Below are 23,013 nucleotides of genomic sequence, written 5' to 3'. Positions count from 1 at the left end.
ATGCCCTGTTTTCGTATCAGCTGGTTTCTTAGCATCTGGAGACTTCTTAGGAGAAGTCAAAGAGTTCTTTTCCTGTATATCATAGCGAAGACAATTGAAATTATAATAACTCAGCCTAAACATTCTGAAAAATCAGCCATAAAACAAAGATAAACCAGACATTACCGGAACTTTTGGTGGACCTTTTGATGTCTGAAGTTCCTGTCCATGTCCCAGGTTATTTAGTTTCTGTCCCATTTTTAAAGTCTGGTCAGTCGTGCTCTTTGAAAGCACGAGCTCTTTCATCTGTTTGAGGTCCGTCTCAAAAGATCCAAGCCTGGTTTCAATCCTTTCATCCATCTTCTTCTCCAGATTCGCCGATACATTTTCAATGTTCCTATCAACGGTGTCAAACCTTGTGTATAACTTAGAGATCAATTCGTAGAGATCATCTTCCCCAGCATCTTCCTCCTCACTTACCTTTTTTCCTTTCTTCTTCCTCTCCTGTGCAACTCCTTCACTAGTTTCCTGACTGTTGGAAACTTTCATCTTCTGAACTGTCCGCTTCTTTGCGGGAGGAGATTCAGACTCAACAACTGCTTCAGCTTTCTTTTTCTTTTTCTTCTTATCACTCCCCTTAACATCCCAAAAACCTTTAACAAACGTATTCAGATGTATGTCTTCGATCAGGCGATCGATTGCTGGGTCGTCTTCTTCTTCTGGCCATGAATGAAATAGCTCGCAGCCATTTTCCTTCATAACCATATTAATCACACGCAGCTGTAACATAAGAGATTATGAAACCCATCAGTAAGTTTTAACTCAGTCATTACTAATGAAAGCATAAATCTGTCATTACTAAAACATAACTAAGCCAACACTAAAGCATAAATCATCCATTACTAAAACATAACTCAGCCGTTACTAAACAATAACTCAGCCATAACTACATCATAACTCATCCATTACTAAACAATCACTCAACAAGATATAAACTTTACCTCACCAAGCGCTTTGATCTCTTCAGCAATTGCGGTTTCCAGCGATGAACGTGTACGGTTTCCACCCCATTAAAGCATCGGTATGCCACCATCATTAGATGATGCATTCCCAAACCGTTCTCCAAAGCATTTGATGGACTCATACGCCCAAGCCTGTAACACGGGTGTAAACCCACTGAGGGTGTACGACTTTCCCGTAGGGTTCAACATCTTTATGGAATCAACAAGAGCTTCAAATGCTGACCGACCCCACGGATACGTCTTCATTGCTTCATCATCAAAAACTCTTTTGGCACTTTCATATGGAATTCTAGAGTTATGATGCAAACCATAAAGTCCAATGTGTTGAAGAAGCAACAGCCCCAACCATTTACGATGATCAAGGTTAACCCATCCCCGGCACACTCTTAATGCTTCCCTGAGTTCAAGTAGCGTTGGACCTGCCCCACCAGGCACTTTCAAAAGTCTGAAGAAATCTTTGTGTTCCTCTTCAAGTTCAAACCGTTCAGTAGGCATTGGGTCTATGTTTAACCCCGTCAGAAAATGAAACTCATTCAACCCAAACCTGATAGGTTGACCGCCGACCACAAACCAAAGCTCCTTCTTATGTACCCTTAACTGGTTACATAGTAGGAAATGAACAACCTTACCAGACCAGACGAATTGGCTATCAACTAGCTTAGAGATTATTCCAATAGGTACTTTCTTCGTTTCTTTCCACGCATCCAGTCCTATTGATTCCCTAATCTGAGGGAATTCTTTCATCCTGAAATTTGTGTTTATATCTCTAGACTCTATTTTAGCGTATAGTCTTGGGGGGTAATCCCTTGCTTGTTCTTCAGAAGAAATAATCACCATCGACATCTGTTATAGTTCATAAGTAAATCATAAAATGAATCAGCCATAACATAAAACAAACTCATACACAAAGCATAACATAACTCAGCCACAAACACATAACTCAGATCTAAAGCACAAAATATCTCAGTCACAACTCATCCATCAGCAAAATAAAACAAACAGTAAATCAGCCATCGAATCGAATAAATCTAACAAATCAGCCATAAACCCTAAAATAACTGAGCCGCAACATAAAACAAAAAGTAAATCAGCCATCGAGTCGAATAGATCTAACAAATCAGCCGTCATTAACAACGGCGACAATCAGCGGTAAATCATCGAAAAAACCCACATTCAGCCGGAAAACTCGAAACTAAACAGTCGACACATACCGGATAGACGAAGACGAAGAAGACGAAGAAGACGAAGAGAGAGAGAGAGCCAATTGAAGAAAGAGAGTGCGACGATGAAGAAAGACGGTGAGAGATGACTGTGAGAGATGACGGCGAGAGATGACGGCGGGAGATTGACGGCAAGAGAGTGGACAATGACAGTATCGCCGGCGACGAGAGACGAGAGTTTCGATAATTTTTTTTTCTCGCGGTTTGTGAATAGTTAAAACTATTCACTTTCCCTCTCTTTGATATAAACGAGAGAAAACAAAACTGTGGATCTTAAAAAAACTGCTTAATGACGTGTTAATTCATATCTGATGTGTATTTTAATTTGTTGATGTGTATTTTTTTTTTTTTTACTCAAATTCGGAAAACAAAACCCAAGGGGTAAATTGTAATTACACCCAGGGCACTAAACATTCTAGTAATTTTCAAAAGATTTATAGATTTGAGTAATAAACCAATTTTTGGATAACATTTGAGTAATTCTTTCAATCTTTTAAGTGATGAATTATTAACTTTTCCTTTTATAACCAGGAGATTTCGGACTATAGCCCAAAATTTAATAGGACTTGTCATAGCGAACATTGAAGGGGGTTTATACACTTTACAAAGAAGCAAAATAAAATTGGTTATTTTACAATAATAAAATTTGTGGTACAAAGACTAGAGCTATGGTCCGTCTATGTCCATGATTTGAAGACCGAGCCAAGACTTACATAGTAGCATTTTTGGGGGATACTAGTTGGTATTTATTTAGTAAGAACAAAATCTTTTACATATATTAAACAGTTTATGGAACAAATAAAGGTTTCAATGGAATAATTATATTCATTCCAATGGTTTCTCTTTCCATTAACTTATAAAACAAAAAAAAAGAAGATGATTGATTATTAGTCACGACTTACGCCATCATTTCGTATCAACCCAAACGAAACAAAAAATGCAATCTAAAGACATCCTTGTAACTTTTCTTAACAAAAGAAAAGTCATTGGGAAAAAAGAAAAAACACAGTAGTATACGAAATAATACCATATAGATTATGATCCCAGGTGAAAATAAACAGATGGACCCAAGTCCCACGTGAATTTTTAATTTATTCCTATATCTTCTTTAATTTTTGTTTTTTGGTATCGAGTGGATTTCTATTGATGTAGCGGACAAAAGTATATCGAAAGATATATTGCCCCACACAAGATCTTCTCTTACAAAATCTTGTCTCAAAATGCTTTTTTTACTTAGGGTTTAATTATCGCGTCGGATTCCTGTAGTTCTCCGGTCACCGGAGTCCGGAATCAAGATTTTACCGGCTGTTATATATTTTTATTCCCGACAAAGGGTACTAAATGTGTCAATGTGTGTATCAAATAATATGCTTGTCTTTAATTATTATGTTTTCTCTTTTATTTCACTATAATTTTCATGCTTTTTAGGTGTTTCTGTCTTCGAACTTATATTCCTTGAACTAGTACTTCTCTTGTCCATGAGCAACCACATTTATACACATAAGACATTATAGTAGGGTTTCTTTTTTTGTCAACAGCACATTAGTAGTAATTTTCTTTGTGAACACGCATTGATCACAAAACACGTACGTATATTATACTATAATACATGTAATAGTGACAATGAATTCTACCTTAAGGATTATAAAGCAATATCTAAAGAAAAGAGCGTGGATTGTTTTGTCCTTTTAACATTCATTCATAGGTAAGATAATGGAAGCCAATATATTATGCGTCCTCCACTTTCAGACACATTTATGCTTAAGCAATCACTCATTGTATAGTAAGTAAGAGATATGTTATTATATAGTCAATATTCCATGTATATACAAACTACAAAGTAACTGCTTATATATGATTATGGTGTCAGTATTTCTCTTATTTCACGTATATGAAAAGCACTTTTATATAAATCATTACAAATTGGAATATCGTTGTTTTCTTCAAAGAAAGAAATTAGTAGTTGTAATACTCACTAATCTATCGTTAATGGCTATTCCTACGAGTAGGATGATGACGGTCATCATCATTCATCAACGTTATTATTGTAATTATGCTATTATAAATTTCTTATGTATAAAGTTATAGATATAATAGGCTACATAATTCAACAATAGCCACTAAATTAAGCAAGTTGGAGAAATTAATTAATAAATCATTATTAAAACTTATAATGATTGATTTGGTTGCTAGTCGTACAATGGATAGCTTAAATAACTAATATTTCCTAAGGCATTTTAAAAAGGAAGAGTATATCATAACAGTGTGTAAATTAAATAGATAGACACATCAGTGACCAAAAAAGATAATTAACAAACCAAATAAAATAACAAATTTTGATATTTTAGAATAAAAATTTATAAAAGGAACAAGAGCACCTTCTGCACGGGTCCCATCCATTGAAATATATTCTCTCTTTTTGCTCTATATAAGTAATAATCTTGTACTAATTTGTAGTATATATTATTACAAAGTCGATATTTGAATTGTTTTCTGTACGTTGATAAACTATTTTTTCTTGGATGATGACAAAAAAAGTCATAGAAAGTAACGTGTGAACATAAACATTAACAAAATACAAACATAATATATAATCCAAGGATGTAATCCACGCTTAGTGGCATTATAGAAAAAAAATAGGATAAAAATCTCATTGAAATAGATCTTCTTCTATTGTCAAACTATATAGATTGGTCATTTACATATATAATAATTTGTTGTCTGTAAAGATAAAAGAGCTTTCACATCATCTCAAAAATGACTAAGATCAAAATCATTTATTTTTTAAATACGTTTTGTTATTGAAAAACAAAAACAAAAAACGTCTTGTTTTATAACGACTGATAATTTAAAGTTTAGTAAAATAGATGGGATCAAGACAACTATTTCATATATTTCTTATAGTTTTGCATGATATTTGTATATAGTTATTATCATTATTTAGTTATTATATTTATAACCTATCCGAGAATAAGAATTGGATTAACTCATTAATTGATATATATATTATATATATATATATATATTATTTTTTGGCTAATTAATTGGATTTGCTATATATAATTGGTTAGGACAAGTACGTGGAACTAGTTTAAAAAAAAAAAAAGTGAATTCTTCACTTAAAAAAAATCAAATAAAATAACGATTCTGATATTCGCATGAAATGATAGGAATTCATTGTAACTTATTATAGTAACGTATATATATATACATAGTAATCATTTTTTCGTGAATAATTTCTCCTCGTTCCATTATTTCTCAGTATCTATCTCTCTCTCTTTATTTTCCTTTACTTTATTGTTGCTTTTAAACCTTCTTCAATTTGCTCTCAAACCAAAAATATAATACTACCAAACAACACAATACCAAAAAAAAAAAAACGAATCAGAATTCCCCTAATAATGTCTTCGGATAATCACACACCGACGAAAGATCCACCGGATCATCCATCTTCTTCCTCCAACCACCACAAGCAACCACTTCAACCTCAACCGCAGCAACCCCTCAGCCGCTACGAATCTCAAAAACGTCGAGATTGGAACACGTTCATCCAATACCTAAAATCGCAAAATCCACCGTTGATGATGTCTCAGTTCGACTACACGCACGTGCTAAGTTTCCTAAGGTACTTAGATCAGTTTGGTAAGACCAAAGTACATCATCAAGCTTGTGTCTTCTTCGGACAACCCGATCCACCAGGACCTTGCACGTGTCCTCTCAAACAAGCTTGGGGAAGCCTAGATGCTTTGATCGGAAGGTTGAGAGCTGCTTACGAGGAACACGGTGGCGGGTCACCTGATACTAACCCGTTTGCAAACGGTTCGATCCGGGTTCACTTGAGGGAAGTGAGAGAGTCTCAAGCCAAGGCCCGTGGGATTCCGTACAGGAAGAAGAAGAGGAGAAAGATCAAAAACGACGTCGTTGTTGTCAAGAAGGATGTTGCAAACTCTTCAACTTCTAATAAACCGTCGACCACTTGATAATTATATCATATAAAACAATTTCCAATATAGGTAATCAAATTTAAAATTCTCTATTTAAAACAAATTTAAGTTTCGTAGTTTGATATTTTTTTAAAAAATTGATATTATTCTCTCTGGATATCTATAGACCACAAAACTCAATATATCGGATTAATAATAGTGATTGATTCCATCAAAATTTCCTGATGATTTTCTATTGTTAGTTATCCTAATGCGTGTGTGTGTATATATTATATACTATTTTGGTACTCAAAATCACCTAAGATTAACGGAGAATATATCTCTAAAATGTAGTTTATAGTTTGTCATAGAACTTAGCCGATACAAAGCAGTTCTTAGCTATTAGAGTGTGTGCCAACTGTGAATATATTTAAATGACATAACATTTCTGTACGTTGCATGCCTCATGATGTATTAACATGTATACATTGGTAGTTTACCATAGTAGTCTGGTACACATGTTGGAATTCACAAGTACGTAAATAATATTTATTGTATTACATGTATATATAATTAAGTATTACTTTTATGTATATATATACATGCACACGTATGCAATTTGTAGTTATATTACAAGGTCTAGAGCCAATTTATTCAAAGAATGAAAAGGAAACCAGCATTTCCAAATCATGATTTATGTAACAAACCGAACTTTAGGATCGAACGGGCAATATATTAATCAGTTGTTGGGAGTAGCAAATAAACCTTGTCTTCAAATTGAATAATCACAAGATTAAGAAGTTAAAACGATCGAGTCGGTACGGTATAGAAAGTGTTTTCTGAAACCCTAGATCCCGGAGAGGGCTAGCTATATATACGGACTTTAGTTATACGTATACCTAAAGTTAATGTATACTGTATATATCTGTTTGTAGCTAGCTATAAATTAATTAGCCATAGACCATAGTATTTAATAATAATGGCCTGGAGTCATGAGTTTAAGGATAAGATTGTTTTAATATGATTCCATAGTGCCATGTTTCTTTATAAATTAGTATGTTATTCATGGGTTTGGAAGTATTGGTTTGTTATACAAAACGCAAGTTTAAATCTATCATTTTTGTAGTTGATCGATTAGTTACAAACCGGAAGTTTTAATTTATCATACTTGTAGAGTTGTTATCAACTCGGCTTTACAATTGCGCCCGTATATATACTACTAATTAATTTTCTTTGAATGTTAAATTTATTGATCATCATCAAACAAAAAAATTTACTTATAGAGAGACGAACAAAAACTTAGAGTGGAAAATAGTAATAAGAAAAGTTGGCGTATAACCGTTTATGTTGGACCATCAATCGGATAGGTAGTGTAAACTCCATTTGTTACAACAATTCTTCCATTACTTCCGAACTTTTTTCCTTCTTATATAGTAACAACGAAAGTTGATAAGGTTCCAAAATGAGTTATCAATGGTGCTGATAAGATGGTTGGGAGGGTGACGATTTGATATGTCGCCTCCCATTCTTCTCCCTACTCCTCCACGCATAATATAATCTGAACTCGAAAACAAATTGGATGAAACATAAAAATAGTCTCTACTCTCTAGGATAGGAAAGGTATGAGTGGAGAACTGGTTCACCGTATCATACCATTTAGGAGTGATACTTGCCCCAAGAAGACAACCATACATCTGCGACCAGGTGATATATGCGAAGGCAGGCGAAGACAAATTGGCAACTGGTTCTTATCTTGCTTAAGATGTTTTTAGAGATACTATTTTTGATCGCGAGCTAAACAATAAACAAATATATGGGTACAGCTCAAGTGGGTATCCTTCATGTTCATATATGTTCTCGAGAAGGATACCCACCGTAGGATTAAGAACAGGTGCCCATCGTTTGGTTTCCAAACATTATCATGAATATCATGGTTTCTAGGAGAAAAAGAATTTGAATATAAAATTTTATTTAATCATTGATTAATACATGAATTTTTTTTTTCGTCTGAATGATTTCATTGATATAGGCCTGGGCAAAATACCCGGATCCGAAGATCCGATCCGAACCCGATCTAAAAAACCCGATCCAAATCCGTATCCGAAATTGTAAAATACCCGAACGGGTTCTAAATCTCTAAATCCGAAAACCGGAATCCGAACCCAATCCGAACCGAAATCCGAATGGGTATCCGAATATACCCACATTATTAATATATAGTAGTAATATATTAATAATATTTATAATTTTAATAATATAAGTGTCTAAAATATTTAGATTTTTAGATATTTTCGATAATTTGAAGTATTTAAACTGTTTATTAGTAAATTTAGATAAAAAATACTCTAAATTTTGAGATAAATTGTGTATTATTGAATTATTTAGACTAAATTAGATACTAAAATTTTGAATTTTGTGAATTTCGGGTAATCCGAATCCGAACCCGAAATACCCGAACCGAATCCGATCCGAATCCGAAGTCTAGAAATACCCGAACGGGTTCTATACCTCTAAACCCGAAAACCCGAAATACCCGAACCGAACCCGAATGGGTACCCGAATGCCCAGGCCTACCACAGGTGAATTACAAGGTGAAATTACAAGAGCTGGCAAGGAAATAAATCCTTCCAGAGGCTAGAGCCGGCAAGCACAAAACGCTTCCGGAGACAAGGGGAAAAAACCCAGACAAGCTTAAAACATAGCATTCAAATAGATTACAACCCGGATCAAGATCTAGAGATCCAAAAAAGACAATAAAAACTTAAAACTTCTTATAAAATTAAAATTAAAACAAATCTGAGATAAGAAAAACCACACAAACGGATTAAAATACCAGAATCTCCTTTACCACAATACTTGACCTGGATTGAAGTGCCGTGCTATCCTCTTTTTGTTGCTCCGGCGTGGAACTATGGAGGCGGTGAGACACCTTCAAGCCCTAAAGACTCTTCAAGAGGAAAGAAAGGGATCTAGATCTACGATGGTGAGATTTCTTCATCTGAGACAGTGAGCGAAATCGGTTGATAACTGTCTCTGCCTTGGAATCCAAAAATAATTTACTGCTATCCATCCGCAAATCTCATGTTATAGACATTGTTTTTAGTACTACTGTCAATTTAAAATATATTCCAAACTAAAACTGGGAAAAATATGAATGTAAAGAAAATAATAATTAACTTTCACGAGTGGATTATACTAAAAAACTAGGAGAGTTACCCACACTCTTGTGCGGGCAAGAACTTTTTTAAAAACAATTATTGTCTAAAACTTTTTTTGTGGGCAAATATATCACTAATTCAATTCTTTTATACGTTTGTGTGGGCAAATATATTTTTTAAAAATAGCTCAACTAATTTAACAAACCAAAAATTAAATTAATCATAAGACTAAAAAAAATTTCAACAAAAATGTAAATTAAAAAAATTAACCAAAAAAGACACTATGATTTAATCTTTAATAAAAAGAAATGGAAGTAATTTTTCTAATATAAACATAAAGTAACATAATTAGGGGAGTTATCCGCGAGCATTTGCGACCAAATGTATTTAACAAAAATAGTTTAAGATATTTGTAATGTTTTAAAAATATTTTGATTAATTATTTTTGGTTGTTTACTTTTTCATATTTAAATGAAATGTTTAATTGGTTTTTGTTGTAAAATATGTGTGTATCCGTCACAACAAGTGTCCCTCTTCATGCAATAACACTTGGAACACTTGTTCATCACTTGTCCTCAACCTCTCTTTGTCTTCTCCCTCTATATATAAGAGTTATGTACAAGAGAAGAAATATAATGAGAAGTCTTTCTATCTCTTTAGTTTCTCTCTAGTTTTTCTCTAGTTTCTCTCTAAATCCACACTCATCTCTCTAGATCCTTTCTCCTTTGATTCTTCTCATAATAAACATCTTGTTGCCTTCAAACATTTATATAGTTTACAACATGTTATCAGCACGACCGACTCTCAATCCGTCATCAGTTTGAGAAAATGTCAAATTTTGAGATTGAGGATGGAGATATGTGTCTAGCAGACAGTGCTACAACGCATTCAATACTTAAAGAGAAAAAATATTTATCTTCTCTCAAAATAAAAGACCCCGCTAGAAGCGTGAGCACTATATGTGGTAATGCAAAGATTATTATAGGCTCTGGAAAAGCCAAATTTTCAATGCCAAGAGAGACAACATTTGAAATTGATGCATTATATTGCCCTAAGTCTCATAGAAACTTGATTAGTTTCAGAGATATCCGAAGAAATGGATATCATATAGAGACTTTAAATAAGAATGACATTGAATATCTTTGCATAACATCTGAGGAGAAACATATATTGGAAGAATTGCCAATGTTATCCTCTGGATTGTATTGCACAAAAATAAATAATTTTTCATCTTATGTTACAATAAACTCTAAGTTTACTAGTACATTTAAGATATAGCATGAAAGACTTGGACATCCTGGTTCAGTCATGATGTGAAAGATTGTGCAAAATTCTAATGGTCATCCATTAAAGAACCAACAGATTTTTAGATATGATGAGTTTTCATGTGATGCATGTTCTCAAAGAAAACTCATAATTTGGCCATCGTCAGCCAAAATTGGGAATGAATCACCATTGTTCTTAGAGAGAATACATGGTGATATATGTGGACCTATCCACCCTTCATGCGGGCCGTTTCGTTATTTTATGGTAATGATTGACGCATCTAGTAGGTGGTCAAATGTGTGTATATTGACAACACGAAACACGGCCTTCGCAAAATTCATTGTCCAAATAATCAGGTTGAAAGCTCAATTCCTTGATTATGACATAAAGAAAGTCAGACTAGATAACGCTGGTGAATTCACTTCACAAGCTTTCAATAACTATTGTATGTCAATAGGAATCAATGTTGAGCATCCGGTTCCTCATGTTCATACACAAAATGACATGGCTGAATCTTTAATTAAACGGCTACAACTCATTGCTAGACCGTTAATATTGAACTCATTGCTAGACCGTTAATATTGAGAACAAAACTCCCAATTTCTATATGGGGTCATGCTATATTGCATGCTGCAGCATTGGTCCAAATACGATCAAGCGCATATAATAAATATTTCCATTTACAATTAGCATCTGGACAAGAGTCAAATATATCATATCTCCGTATTTTTGGATGTGCGGTTTATGTTCCTATAGCCCCACTGCAAAGAACAAAAATGGGGCCACAAAGGAGATTAGGTATATATGTCGGTTATGCATCACCGAGTATAATTTGATATCTTAAGCCGCAAACTGGTGATATGTTTACGGCACGTTTTGCCGATTGCCATTTTAATGAAGATGAATTTCCAGCATTAGGGAGAAAAATTAAACAAGTACCAAAAGATATTACATGGTATACACCATCTTTGTTGTGAAAGTAGAGAAACTAGAGGTTGTATTCTCTTCTATTATTGTGTTATTATCTTCAATTGAATAGAGTACATATATATATAGTAGTGGATAAAGCCCTAACACATTAGGATTCCTAAACCGACTTAGAATAAGAGAAGGTGGCCGATGGGCCTTGTGGACTTGGACATGTGTGTGGGCCGGTTATGGAGATCCATCCTTAGCGATTTACAATACTCCCCCTTGGATGACATAACCATGCAAATGCTAAGAGATCACCATAATACGCTTTGGGATGCTGCCTCATTAAAACCTTACCAGGAAAACCCAGTGGAACAAAACCATGGTGAAGGAAAAAGAGTAAAGCACGTATTACTTCCCCTGTTCTAAGCATGACTAAAAGTCCTTGAGTCTCTGCATCCCAATCTGGTGCGTGAGCTTCCTAAATGTCGATATCGGTAATGATTTGGTGAAAAGATCGGCTGAATTGTCGCTGGATTGAACTTGTACCACTTGAACTTCTTCGGCCTTTTGTAGTTCATGTGTGAAGATGTGCTTCGTCCGATCTCCCTTGATGTATCCTTCCTTGAGCTGTGCGATGCAAGCGGTATTGTCTTCATATATGATGGTTGGTTCCTTGTCATCGGTCATGCCACAATCTGACCTGATGTGTTGAGTCATCGACCTTAACCAAACACACTCACGGCTGGTTTCATGCATAGCCAAAATTTCTGCATGATTAGATAATGTAGCCGCAATGGTCTGCTTCATTGAACGCCATGAAATTGTTGTACCACCATGTGTAAACACATAGCCGGTTTGAGACCTAGCATTATGTGGATCCGATAGATAATCTGCATCAGCAAAACCAACTAAACCTTCTTTGTTATGGTTAGCATAGAATAAACCCAAATCCAACGTTCCTTGCAGGTAAAGCAATATATGTTTGATACCGTTCCAGTGCCTTTGGGTCAGACAAGAACTAAATCTTGCTAGGAGGTTCACGGCAAAACAAATGTCTGGTCTAGTGTGGCTATCCAAAAACATTAAAGCTCCTATAACACTGAGTTATGGCACTTCTGGACCGAGAATTTCTTCATCGTCCTTCCTTGGACCGAATGGATCACTGTCCAAATTTAGGCTTCTCACAACCATTGGGCTAGGCAATGTGTGAGCCTGGTCCATACTAAATCTCTTGAGTACCTTTTCAGTATATGTCATTTGATGCACAAGGATTCCATCATTTATGTACTCAAGCTGCAATCCCAAACAAAACTTAGTCTTACCTAGGTCTTTTATTTCAAACTCTTTCTTGAGATATTCAACTGTTTGGGCAATTTCTCCAGAGGTTCCTAGGATATTCATATCATCCACATATACTGCTATGATTACAAACCCTTTGTTTGCAAACTTCTTTATAAAAGTACATGGACTGATGGGATCATTCTCATAGCCTTCTTTGGCTAGGTACTCACTTAGTCTATTGTACCACATACGCCCACTTTGTTTCAGTCCATAAAGGGATTTGTTTAGCCTTATGCAGTATTATTCTCGAGAACCATTCTTATCTTTAAGCTCAATACCTTCTGGTAGTCTCATATATATCTCATTATCCAGTGGACCATATAAATATGCTGTCACTACATCCATTAGCCGCAAGTCAAGTTTTTCTCTTATAGCCAGACTTATCAAAAATTTAAAAGTTTTTGCATCCATAACAGGGGAGTATGTCACCTCATAATCTATTCCTGGTCTTTGTGAGAATCCTTGTGCTACAAGACATGCCTTATATCTCACGATTTCATTATTCTCATTTCTCTTCCTTACAAAGACCCACTTGTGTCCAACTGGCTTTATATCGAATGGTGTCCTTAAGATCGGACCAAACACATTCCTTTTCTTTAATGAATTCAACTCCACGTCAGTGGCTTCTTTCCATTTTAACCAATCTTTTCCTTGAGTGCACTCTAATATAGACGTGGGTTCATGATCCTCATTTATTTCAAGTCCTACCTTGTATGCAAATATTTCATCAATGTCGACATCTTTCCGGTTTCATTGTATTTCAGACATGATATAATTTATTAAGATCTCATTATTATCAATACCTTCAGGACCTTGAGGTTCAGCATCCCAAACCTCATTGATCGGTTCCTTAGGGTTTACCGCGGCCATGTCTATGGTTTCCTTAACCTCGGTTTGAATTGCACATTTCTTTGATTTCCGAGGATTATTATCTTTAGAACATATTGGTCTACTACATTTCAAACGTGCCTTAGACTCTGTAGCAACTTGATTGTGTTCCTTTTGAACATCAATACGTACTAGTGCATTACAAGCTGGTATGTACGATTTCATAACTTTCTTTGGGTCAGCAAAGAAATCTGGCAATTGATTAGCTAGCTTTTGTAAATGTATAATCTTTTGGACCTCTACCTCACATGCTAGAGTCCGAGGATCTTGCCAATTTAAAGATGTTTGATTCCATGATATTTCTTTAACCAGCTTGTTTGTCTCTCCACCCAATGTAGGGAATTCAGATTCAGCAAACTGACAATCCGCGTATCTAGCCTTAAATAAATCACCCGTAGTTGGCTCTAGATACTTAATAATGGTGGGAGAATCATATCCAACATATATTCCCATCCTCCTTTGAGGTCCCATCTTTGTTCTCTGTGGTGGTGCAATCGGTACATAAATGGCACACCCGAATGTCTTTAGATGGGATATGTCTGGCTCATGACCCGTTAGTAATTGAGATGGCGAATATTTAAGTTCACTAGATGGCCTGATGCGTATAAGCTCTGCTACATGTAATAGTGCGTGTCCCCAAGCCGACACAGGAAACTTCGACCTCATGAGTAATTGTTGAGCTATTAATTGAATTCATTTAATGAAGGATTCAGCTAATCCATTATGTGTATGTACATGTGCCACAAGATGTTCCACGCTTACCCATGGACATACAATAATCATTAAACGCTTGGGATGTAAATTCACCAGCATTATCTAGACGTATAGTCTTAAGTGGAAAATCTGGAAAGTGTGCTCTTAGTCTTATGATCTGGGCTAACAATCTAGCAAATGCTATGTTTCTTGTGGATAATAGACAAACATGCGACCATCTGGTCGATGCATCAATAAAGACCATAAAGTATCTAAACGTCCCACAAGGTGGGTGTATTGGTCCACATATATCTCCTTGTATCCTTTACAGAAAATTTAAAGTCTCTTTAGTGACTTTTACTGGTGATGACCTTATAATGAGGTTCCCTAGTGCACATGCTACACACGTGAGATTCTTAGGGATAACTCGTCTCTCTTTAAAAGTGTGCCCATTTGAATTTAATATCAGCTTACGCATCATGTTAGAACTGGGATGGCTAAGCCGGTCATGCCATAAAGTGAATTGTTCATTGAACATCTTGTTCATTGTCATATTAGCCTTTATCATATTAATTTTAGCATGGTAAATACCAGTAGATAATGCGGGTATAGTCTCTAGGACTTTCTTATGGCCTTGGGTGATTTCAGTAATATGTAGGAACTCTTGGTTCCCTTCACCCTTAGTTTCAACATGGAAACCATTCAAACGAATATCTTTGAAACTCAATAAGCTCCTTTTTGAGCTGGGTGAATATAAGGCATCACTTATTTCAAGATGTGTGCTATTAGGTAAAAGAATATGGGCCTGGCCGTAGCCTTCAATTAGACTTGCTATACATGCTATTGTGCTAATATTGGCATTTTTCAAAATGAGATTAACAAAATATCTCTTATCCTTCAAAATCGTGTGGCTTGATCCACTATCCACCACAAGTATGTTCTTGTCCTCAGCCATTTCTTAATATGGACAAGAATTATGTTTTTAGACATAACAAATATATATTGAAGAAAAATAAAATAATTGAACTTAAACCAAAATTATCATCCAAAATCATATTCCAATAAAATTCAAAGCATCAAACATGAAAATTAAATCAAGACAACATTTAAGTTTAATTATCCTCTTTTAGACAATCCGAAGTCTTATAATCCAATTGATCATCATTCTCATGGTCGAAATCTCCTTCACCATCGAGATGAACCAGGTTAGCTTCTAGATTCTTTTTCAAATTCTCTTGATAGAGATCAGCAAGGTGCTTAGGTGTTCTGCATGTCTTTACCCAATGGTTCTCCATACCACATCGGTGGCAAAGCGATTTAGTCTTGTGTTGCGGTTTGAAAATTTCGCGGCCTCTACCTCGACCACGACCGAAGTCGGATCGGTTCCCACGGCTATAACCATCATAGTGGTTTCCTTGGTAATTTCCACGACCACCACGTCCTCTCCCAAGACCATGACCACGGCCGTGATACTTGTCTCTATGGACGTAATTAGACTCTTTAGGCTCTTTAAGCTCTTTCTTGGTCATATCAACCTTGTGGGCTTCTGGTAACAGAGCATAACCAGGAGGTCTCATTGCACTGTTCATCAGCAATAACTCATAGTTTTGCTCAGAAAGTAGCAAACAAGAGATGAGACTTGCATATGTCTTAAAGCCCTTTTCACGATACTGTTGTTGAAGCAGTATGTTATTGGTGTGAAAGGTTGAGAATGTTTTCTCTAGCAAGTCTTCCTCAGTAACCTCCTTACCACATAGTTTCAAGATCGAGACTATCTTAAATAGCTCTGAGTTATACTCATCCACAGATTTAAAATCCTGGATCCTTAGGTTTTTCCAATCGAATTGAGCCTTTGGTAGGAGCACCGTCTTTTGGTGTCCATATCTGTTTTTCAACTCTGTCCAAAGGTCAAGAGGATTCTCAATGGTAAGGTACTGGTTCTTGAGACTCTCAGCAAGATGATGGCGTATGTGCAAAATCGCCTTATATCTATTTTTCTCAGTGCAATCATTATCATCCTCAATGCACTCACATAGGTCCTTTGATTTCAGGGTAATCTTAGTGTCCAATGCCCATTGTAAATAGTTGTCTCCAGAGACATTAAGTGTAGCATATTGGAGATTATTGATCTTTGACATCTATAAAACAAGCACCCGATTATGTCATGCGGTATTTAAGACCGAACCATGCAATCGTTTTAGGCCATGCGGTATTTAAGACCGAACCATGCCAATTTTAGTGAATAATTTCTTGTCTTTTATTACATAGTTAATATATGCATGAAACAATCCTAGACATAATTATAATATAGTATGAACAAGTAATATGCAAATAATTTTAAGTTTTCAAGTTTTCCTTTTCTCTAGATAGGATTTCCTTTTCTAGTTAGGATTAAGACAAAAGTTTTAGGGAAATATTTTCTCTAGGGTTCCGATTTTAAGGTTTCATGCAGTCGATTTTCAAACAAGCAGTTAATAACAATCGGATTTTAAACATGGCACAATCAGTTTAATAGCAAACAATCTATCCTAAGAAATCCTTAACCTCAAGCAATCAGATTTTAAAGTTTTAGGGTTTAGGGTTTCAAAGCTTAGGGTTTTGTTTGTTGATTGTTTAATTGTAGATTTTAGGGTTCTAATAAAATTTAGAGTTCAAGTTCGATATATGTGTCCGATGGGTTCGATTTATTTACCTTCCACCGATTGGGGTTGAATGGATTATCCGGGAGCTAAAGACCTCGAATATACCTTGAGCTTGATCACGAACCTCGGACTAGTCACAGACACAAACGGATCATGAACACAAGCTGATCATGAACACGGATTGAACTGGTCGCGGATTTGAGCAACCGCCGAGTTTGGATGAACAAGAGATGATGTGCGGTGGTTTAGGGTTGGGGAATTTTCTCAGTGGAGTTTAGAGCAAACTCGTGCTTATAACGTGTTGTGAAAGTAGAGAAACTAGAGGTTGTATTCTCTTCTATTATTGTGTTATTATCTTAAATCGAATAGAGTACATATATATAGTAGTGGACAAAGCCCTAACACATTAGGATTCCTAAACCGACTTAGAATAAGAGAAGGTGGCCGATGGACCTTGTGGACTTGGACATGTGTGTGGGCCGGTTGGAGATCCATCCTTAGTGATTTACAACAATCTTTGATATATCTTGATCCCCCTACAAATCAACGTGAACTAAAAGTTCGTTGTACATTTACAAAATTTGGCAAATCAATTACCAAATGCTTTCATAGATACAAAAAGGATGACAAAGTCATATATCCCCGCTGCAAATGCACCATCAATAGTTGAAATTCCTAGAGAGGAACTCGATGGAAGCAAAGCTAATGAACCTAAGGTTCAATTGAAAAGGGGGAGGCCAATGGGCTCTAAAGATAAAAATCCCCGAAAGAAAAAGAAAATGGGAGATGAAAAGGTTTAAGAAGTTCAAGAAGAACCAAATAATGTGAAAAGTGCTCAGGATGATACAAAAAAATATGAGATTTCTATTAACTATGCCCAAAATGGAATATTATGGTATAGAGATGAAATTGATGATGATAATGGAATATTCTCTTTTTCTGTATCTAAAGAGATCGATCATGAAAAAAATAATCCAGATCCAAGGTCCGTATCAGAATGCCAACATAGGCCTGATTGGGAGAAATGGAAAAAGTCTATGCAACTTGAGTTGCTCTCCCTCAATAAAAGAAATGTCTTTGGACCTCTTGTCACTGCATCTAAAGATGTAAAACCTGTTGGTTGCAAGTGGGTATTTGTGCGAAAAAGAAATGGGAAAGATGAAACCACACGATAGAAAGCCCGACTTGTTGCACAAGGTTTTTCTCAAAGACCTGGAGTTGATTATGAAGAAACATATTCTCCAGTCATGGATGCAATTACATTCAGGTACTTAATGAGTTTAACGGCTTCTAAGGCTTCTAAGAATTTAGAAATTTACCTTATGGATGTAGTGACAGCATATTTATATGGATCATTGGATAATGATATATACATGAAAATCCCATAAGGATTTAAGATTCCTGAGGCATTAGGCTTTAAGTCTAATGAAATTTGTATGATCAAATTACAGCGATCACTTTACGGATTAAAACAATCTGGACGCATGTGGTATAATCGCTTAAGCGAATACCTATTGAAGAAAGGGTATGTTAATAATGAAATATGCCCATGCCTCTTTATAAAGAAATATCCATCGGGATTTGTGATCATTGCTGTATATGCTGATGATCTGAATATAATTGGAACTCAAAAGGAGATTGATGATGCAAGAATCCATATGAAAGAAGAGTTTGAAATGAAAGATCTTGGAAAGACAAAATTATATCTCAGGCTTCAAATAGAGCATTTCCAAGATGGAATATTTGTGCATCAATCAAATTATACGAAAAAGATTTTAAAGCGCTTTAATATGGACAAATCGACTCCTTTCAGTACTCCAATGGTCAATAGATCTTTGAATGTCGATAGTGATCCATTCAGACCATGTGAAAACAACGAGAAAATACTTGGTCCTGAAGTACCTTATATGAGTGTTATCGGTGGACTGATGTATCTTGAATATTGCACTAGACCGGACATTGCATTTGCTACGAATCTACTTGCAAGATACAACTCATCCCCTACCCGCATGTATTGGAATGGGATAAAACATATTCTCCGTTATCTTCAAGGTACGATTGACTTGGGATTATTCTATCTTAGAAACTCTTCGGTTGGTCTAGTTGGTTTTGCAGATGCAGGATATTTATCAGATCCACATAAATCATGATCCCAAATTGGATATGTTTTCGCAATTGGAGGAACTGCTATCTCATGGCGCTCACAGAAACAAATTTTGGTTGCCATTTCCTCAAATCATGCATAAATAATTGTTCTTCATGAAGCATCGAGGAAATGTGTATGGCTCAGATCAATGACTAACCACATACAAGAATCAAGTGGTAAAGATCCAACAACATTATTTGAAGACAATGCTGCTTGTGTCGCTCAAATCAAAGAAGGTTACATCCAGAGCGACAGAATAAAGCATATACCTCCAAGATTTTTCTCCTACACTCAAGAACTCAAGTAAAAGAAGGAAGTTGATATCCAACATATCCACTCATGTGACAATCCAGCAGATCTATTCACAAAGGCCCTTCCAACTAGCACATTCAGAAAGCTTATTCATAATATTGGAATGCGGCATCTACGAGATATGTGAAGTTTTTTCGAGGGATAGTTTACAGTACTGTACTCTTTTTCCCTTGTCATGGTTTTTATCCCACTGGGTTTTTCCATGATGAGGTTTTTAATGAGGCAGTGTATAACTCATCACTGGTGATGGATACTCAAGGGGGAGTATTGTAAAATTTGTGTGTATCCATCACAACAAGTATCCTTTTTCATGCAATAACACTTGGAACACTTGTTCACCACTTGTCCTCAACCTCTCTTTGTCTCCTCCCTCTATAAATAAGAGTTATGTACAAGAGAAGAAATATAATGAGAAGTCTTTCTATCTCTCTAGTTTCTCTCTAGTTTTTCTCTGGTTTCTCTCTAAATCCACACTCATCTCTCTCTAGATCCTTTCTCCTTTAATTCTTCTCATAATAAACATCTTGTTGCCTCCAAACATTTATATAGTTTACAACAGTTTTGTATTATTGAAAAAATTTAAATGTATAATATAGTTATTTAATTTATAACTAACAAGTCTTAAACTTTAGAAAAACTAACATTCACCTAATGAGTCTAGAATATTAACATATCCTTAAAATCAAAAATTATATATTTTTGGATTATAATTTGTTTTACTCGATATAAATATTTTGAACTTTACTTTATATAAGTAATAATAAAACATTTCTTTTAGTGAGAGCAAAAAAACAAAAACAAAAATAATTCTTCTGCTAAAATATTTATTTATCTCAAACAGATTTTTTTTTTTAAAAAAGGTGATAATATAAATACATTTTTTTGCCTTTCACATTTGCAGTATTTATCTAAAATAATAGTATAAATCTCCCCTTCTTAATTTTAGTATTTCCAAAATAACACTATATTATTTCAAAATTAAACCCTCAACTCTAAATACTAAGATGGGGTATTGAAATTAGAATTTTAAAAGATTTTGTAGGATTTAGGAAATTTTGAATTTTGAGAGATTTTAACGAGATTGTATGATACTTTGGTGAATTTGTTATTATTTTTAATTTATTTTAGAAAAGTAAAAGTAGTTCAAAATTTGGTGAGATTGATTGGAAGATTTTAAGAGATTCACACACAAAGGCAAATAGGTTCATCGACTTCTCAAACACAAAAGTCATGTCTGTGTCTAATAATTATGGTTTCTATGGACAGCACAATGGATGTTTGGAATATGATTTTTCAGACATGTTCAATATTGGAGAGGAAAACTGCATAAATAATTATTTGGAAAACTTCAAGGGATGAATCAAGAAAATGCATTAGAGAGGACGGTGGTGTACTGGTGTTGAATCTTATGATAAGATCAATATACTGAAAACTCATTAGAGAAGTAATAAACCGTAGTTAAGTCAAAGACCAGTGAAGAAATAACACCAACTTCATCAGAAATAGTAATTTTAGAGACTCATCATTAAAGAGCTTCAATAGTTGTTCTATTAAACTTCCCCAGAATTCTCACTTGCGTGTTGGGACAAATGAGTAACAGTTACAATAATGAAAAATAACGTGGAAGAAAGAAGCACAGAGACCTTTAGATTCTACCTCCTTGGATATTGAAACAAATTCTCTACAACATCTTCGGTATGTATCTTTGATTCGTCGATGAAAAACGTAGAACAAAAGTTTTTTCAATGAAAAAACACAATTGATTCAGAACTGGAATTTGGAGATCAATTCGTTTCTCAAAAACCAATCTCGATTCCGATTTTTTGTTTTTTTTTGAAACTTTTTTTTTTAGAGTGAAAGAACAAAGGAAGACGATGCCTTTTTTTTCTTGAGAACTTGTTTTTTTTTTTTGAAATCCTTCAGAATAACACATATAGAGGTGAAATTGTTTCGTTCATATTTCTCACTAGTTTTCAACTAAAGAACTATCCAAAATCTTTTAAAATCAATGTTAAACACTTTTACAAAAAAAAATTGTCAAGTTTGAATAACACTGGATGTTATAAGATTTTTATAAATCTCTAATTAAATAACAAGTTATTCTAAGTTACTTAGATTGATTTTAAAGAAATTTCAAATTCAACAACATTGGATTTGGATAGTAATTTCAAAATCACAAATTGAATAACAATAGATTTTAATAAAAATCCATAATCATTTAAAATTCTAATATGAGCATGCATATGGTCTCATCATTGATAAGAAGCTAACAGCTGAAAACTACGTCTGCCAGTGGTTCCGAACAGCTATATGGAGGAGAAAATATGAAGAAAGCCTTACTCCACAAAGAAGTGCAGAGTTGGCCTTGTACAAATGGGAATAAAGTGTATGCAGAACCACCTGAAGAAAAACAGACCAAGGCTGACAAGAAAAGGAAGAAGGATGTGAATGAGTCACCTACTTAGAAGCAACCAAAACAGAAGAAAAGAATAATGCATTGTGGTATTTGTAGGGAAGCTAACCATAACTCTAGGTTACATAAGTCTAAATTTGCCAAAGTATGATGCATTGCTTTGATGGTTTCAATTTCTAACTTTTATTTTGGTTACTAACTCTCATGTTTTAATGTTTTTTTTTTTGCAGCCTTCTCAACCTGAACCAAGTCAAGGTTCACTCACTCAAGCTTGATCAAGTAGCTACTTTTAACTAGGGTGCTAATTTTGTGATTGCCTAGATTGTATTTTCGACCACATAAACTCTTGTCTTCCCCTAGATCGCTTAGTGTCTTTTGTCTCAAATGGTGAATTTTGTGGTTGCCTATAATGTATTTTTGACCACATCAACTCTTGCCTTTCCTATCTCTTTTGTATGATCTATTTCGTTTCAAATAGTGAACGTTTATGACATTAAATTTCATCTCTTTAAATGCATAGCTTCATGTTTAACACAAATGGAGCATGTTTACCACAAAAGGTTTCAAATACAAATTGTCTTAACACAAAAGGTTACAACCATGACCATACCATCTTCAACCAACTACTTTGCTTAGTCCAATCATAACCATACAGACTAACAATATAACACTCATCATCTTCTTACTCCATGATTTGGCTTCACCTAAACCATCTTCAACCTTCTCCAAGACCTCCTTCTCCATCTTTTCATAAACCATCTTCTCAAACTCCAACCTCTCTGTCCTAAGCTCTTTCAGTTGTTGCTCAAGTCCAGCATTCTTCGTAGCCAATGCATCTACCTCATTCAGCAAAGCTTCATCGACCCACTTGAACGTGTGTTCATCGTTCCAAAGCTACCAATATCCCAATTATTAGAACCAACCAAAATCATGAAACAAGAGGATAAAAGCATAACTTTTACCTTATTTGTTGCAGCAAAACTACAACGATAGTATCTCCGGTAAAGATTCGGATCAGATTTCGAGATCAAAACTACAACAGCTTCCCTGCACCAACATCTCTTTGGCACATCGAACACTCTTTCTCTCGCACGA

At 35.0% G+C, this 23,013-nt stretch overlaps 2 protein-coding genes and 1 pseudogene across 3 annotated transcripts; 2 read left to right on the top strand and 1 right to left on the bottom strand.

Annotated features, from left to right (window-relative positions):
• Positions 1 to 5,455: 5,455 nt before the first annotated feature.
• On the top strand, positions 5,456 to 6,382 carry LOC104731716 (protein LIGHT-DEPENDENT SHORT HYPOCOTYLS 9 pseudogene; annotated as a pseudogene). The gene has a single exon (XR_015575511.1). The product of XR_015575511.1 is annotated as a protein LIGHT-DEPENDENT SHORT HYPOCOTYLS 9 pseudogene (transcript).
• Positions 6,383 to 15,517: 9,135 nt separating this feature from the next.
• LOC147930505 (uncharacterized) lies at positions 15,518 to 16,543 on the bottom strand. The gene has a single exon (XM_087477064.1). The coding sequence runs from the start codon at positions 16,541 to 16,543 to the stop codon at positions 15,518 to 15,520; it is 1,026 nt and encodes a 341-aa protein (XP_087333190.1).
• A 2,294-nt stretch (positions 16,544 to 18,837) lies between these two features.
• LOC147930504 (secreted RxLR effector protein 161-like) lies at positions 18,838 to 19,197 on the top strand. The gene has a single exon (XM_087476900.1). The coding sequence runs from the start codon at positions 18,838 to 18,840 to the stop codon at positions 19,195 to 19,197; it is 360 nt and encodes a 119-aa protein (XP_087333026.1).
• Positions 19,198 to 23,013: the final 3,816 nt, after the last annotated feature.

This window comes from Camelina sativa, chromosome 12 (genome assembly GCF_030686135.1).
Source record: "Camelina sativa cultivar CO46 ecotype springtype chromosome 12, ASM3068613v1".
Taxonomy (NCBI): Eukaryota; Viridiplantae; Streptophyta; class Magnoliopsida; order Brassicales; family Brassicaceae; genus Camelina; species Camelina sativa.
This window is presented reverse-complemented; position numbering and strand designations above follow the sequence as displayed.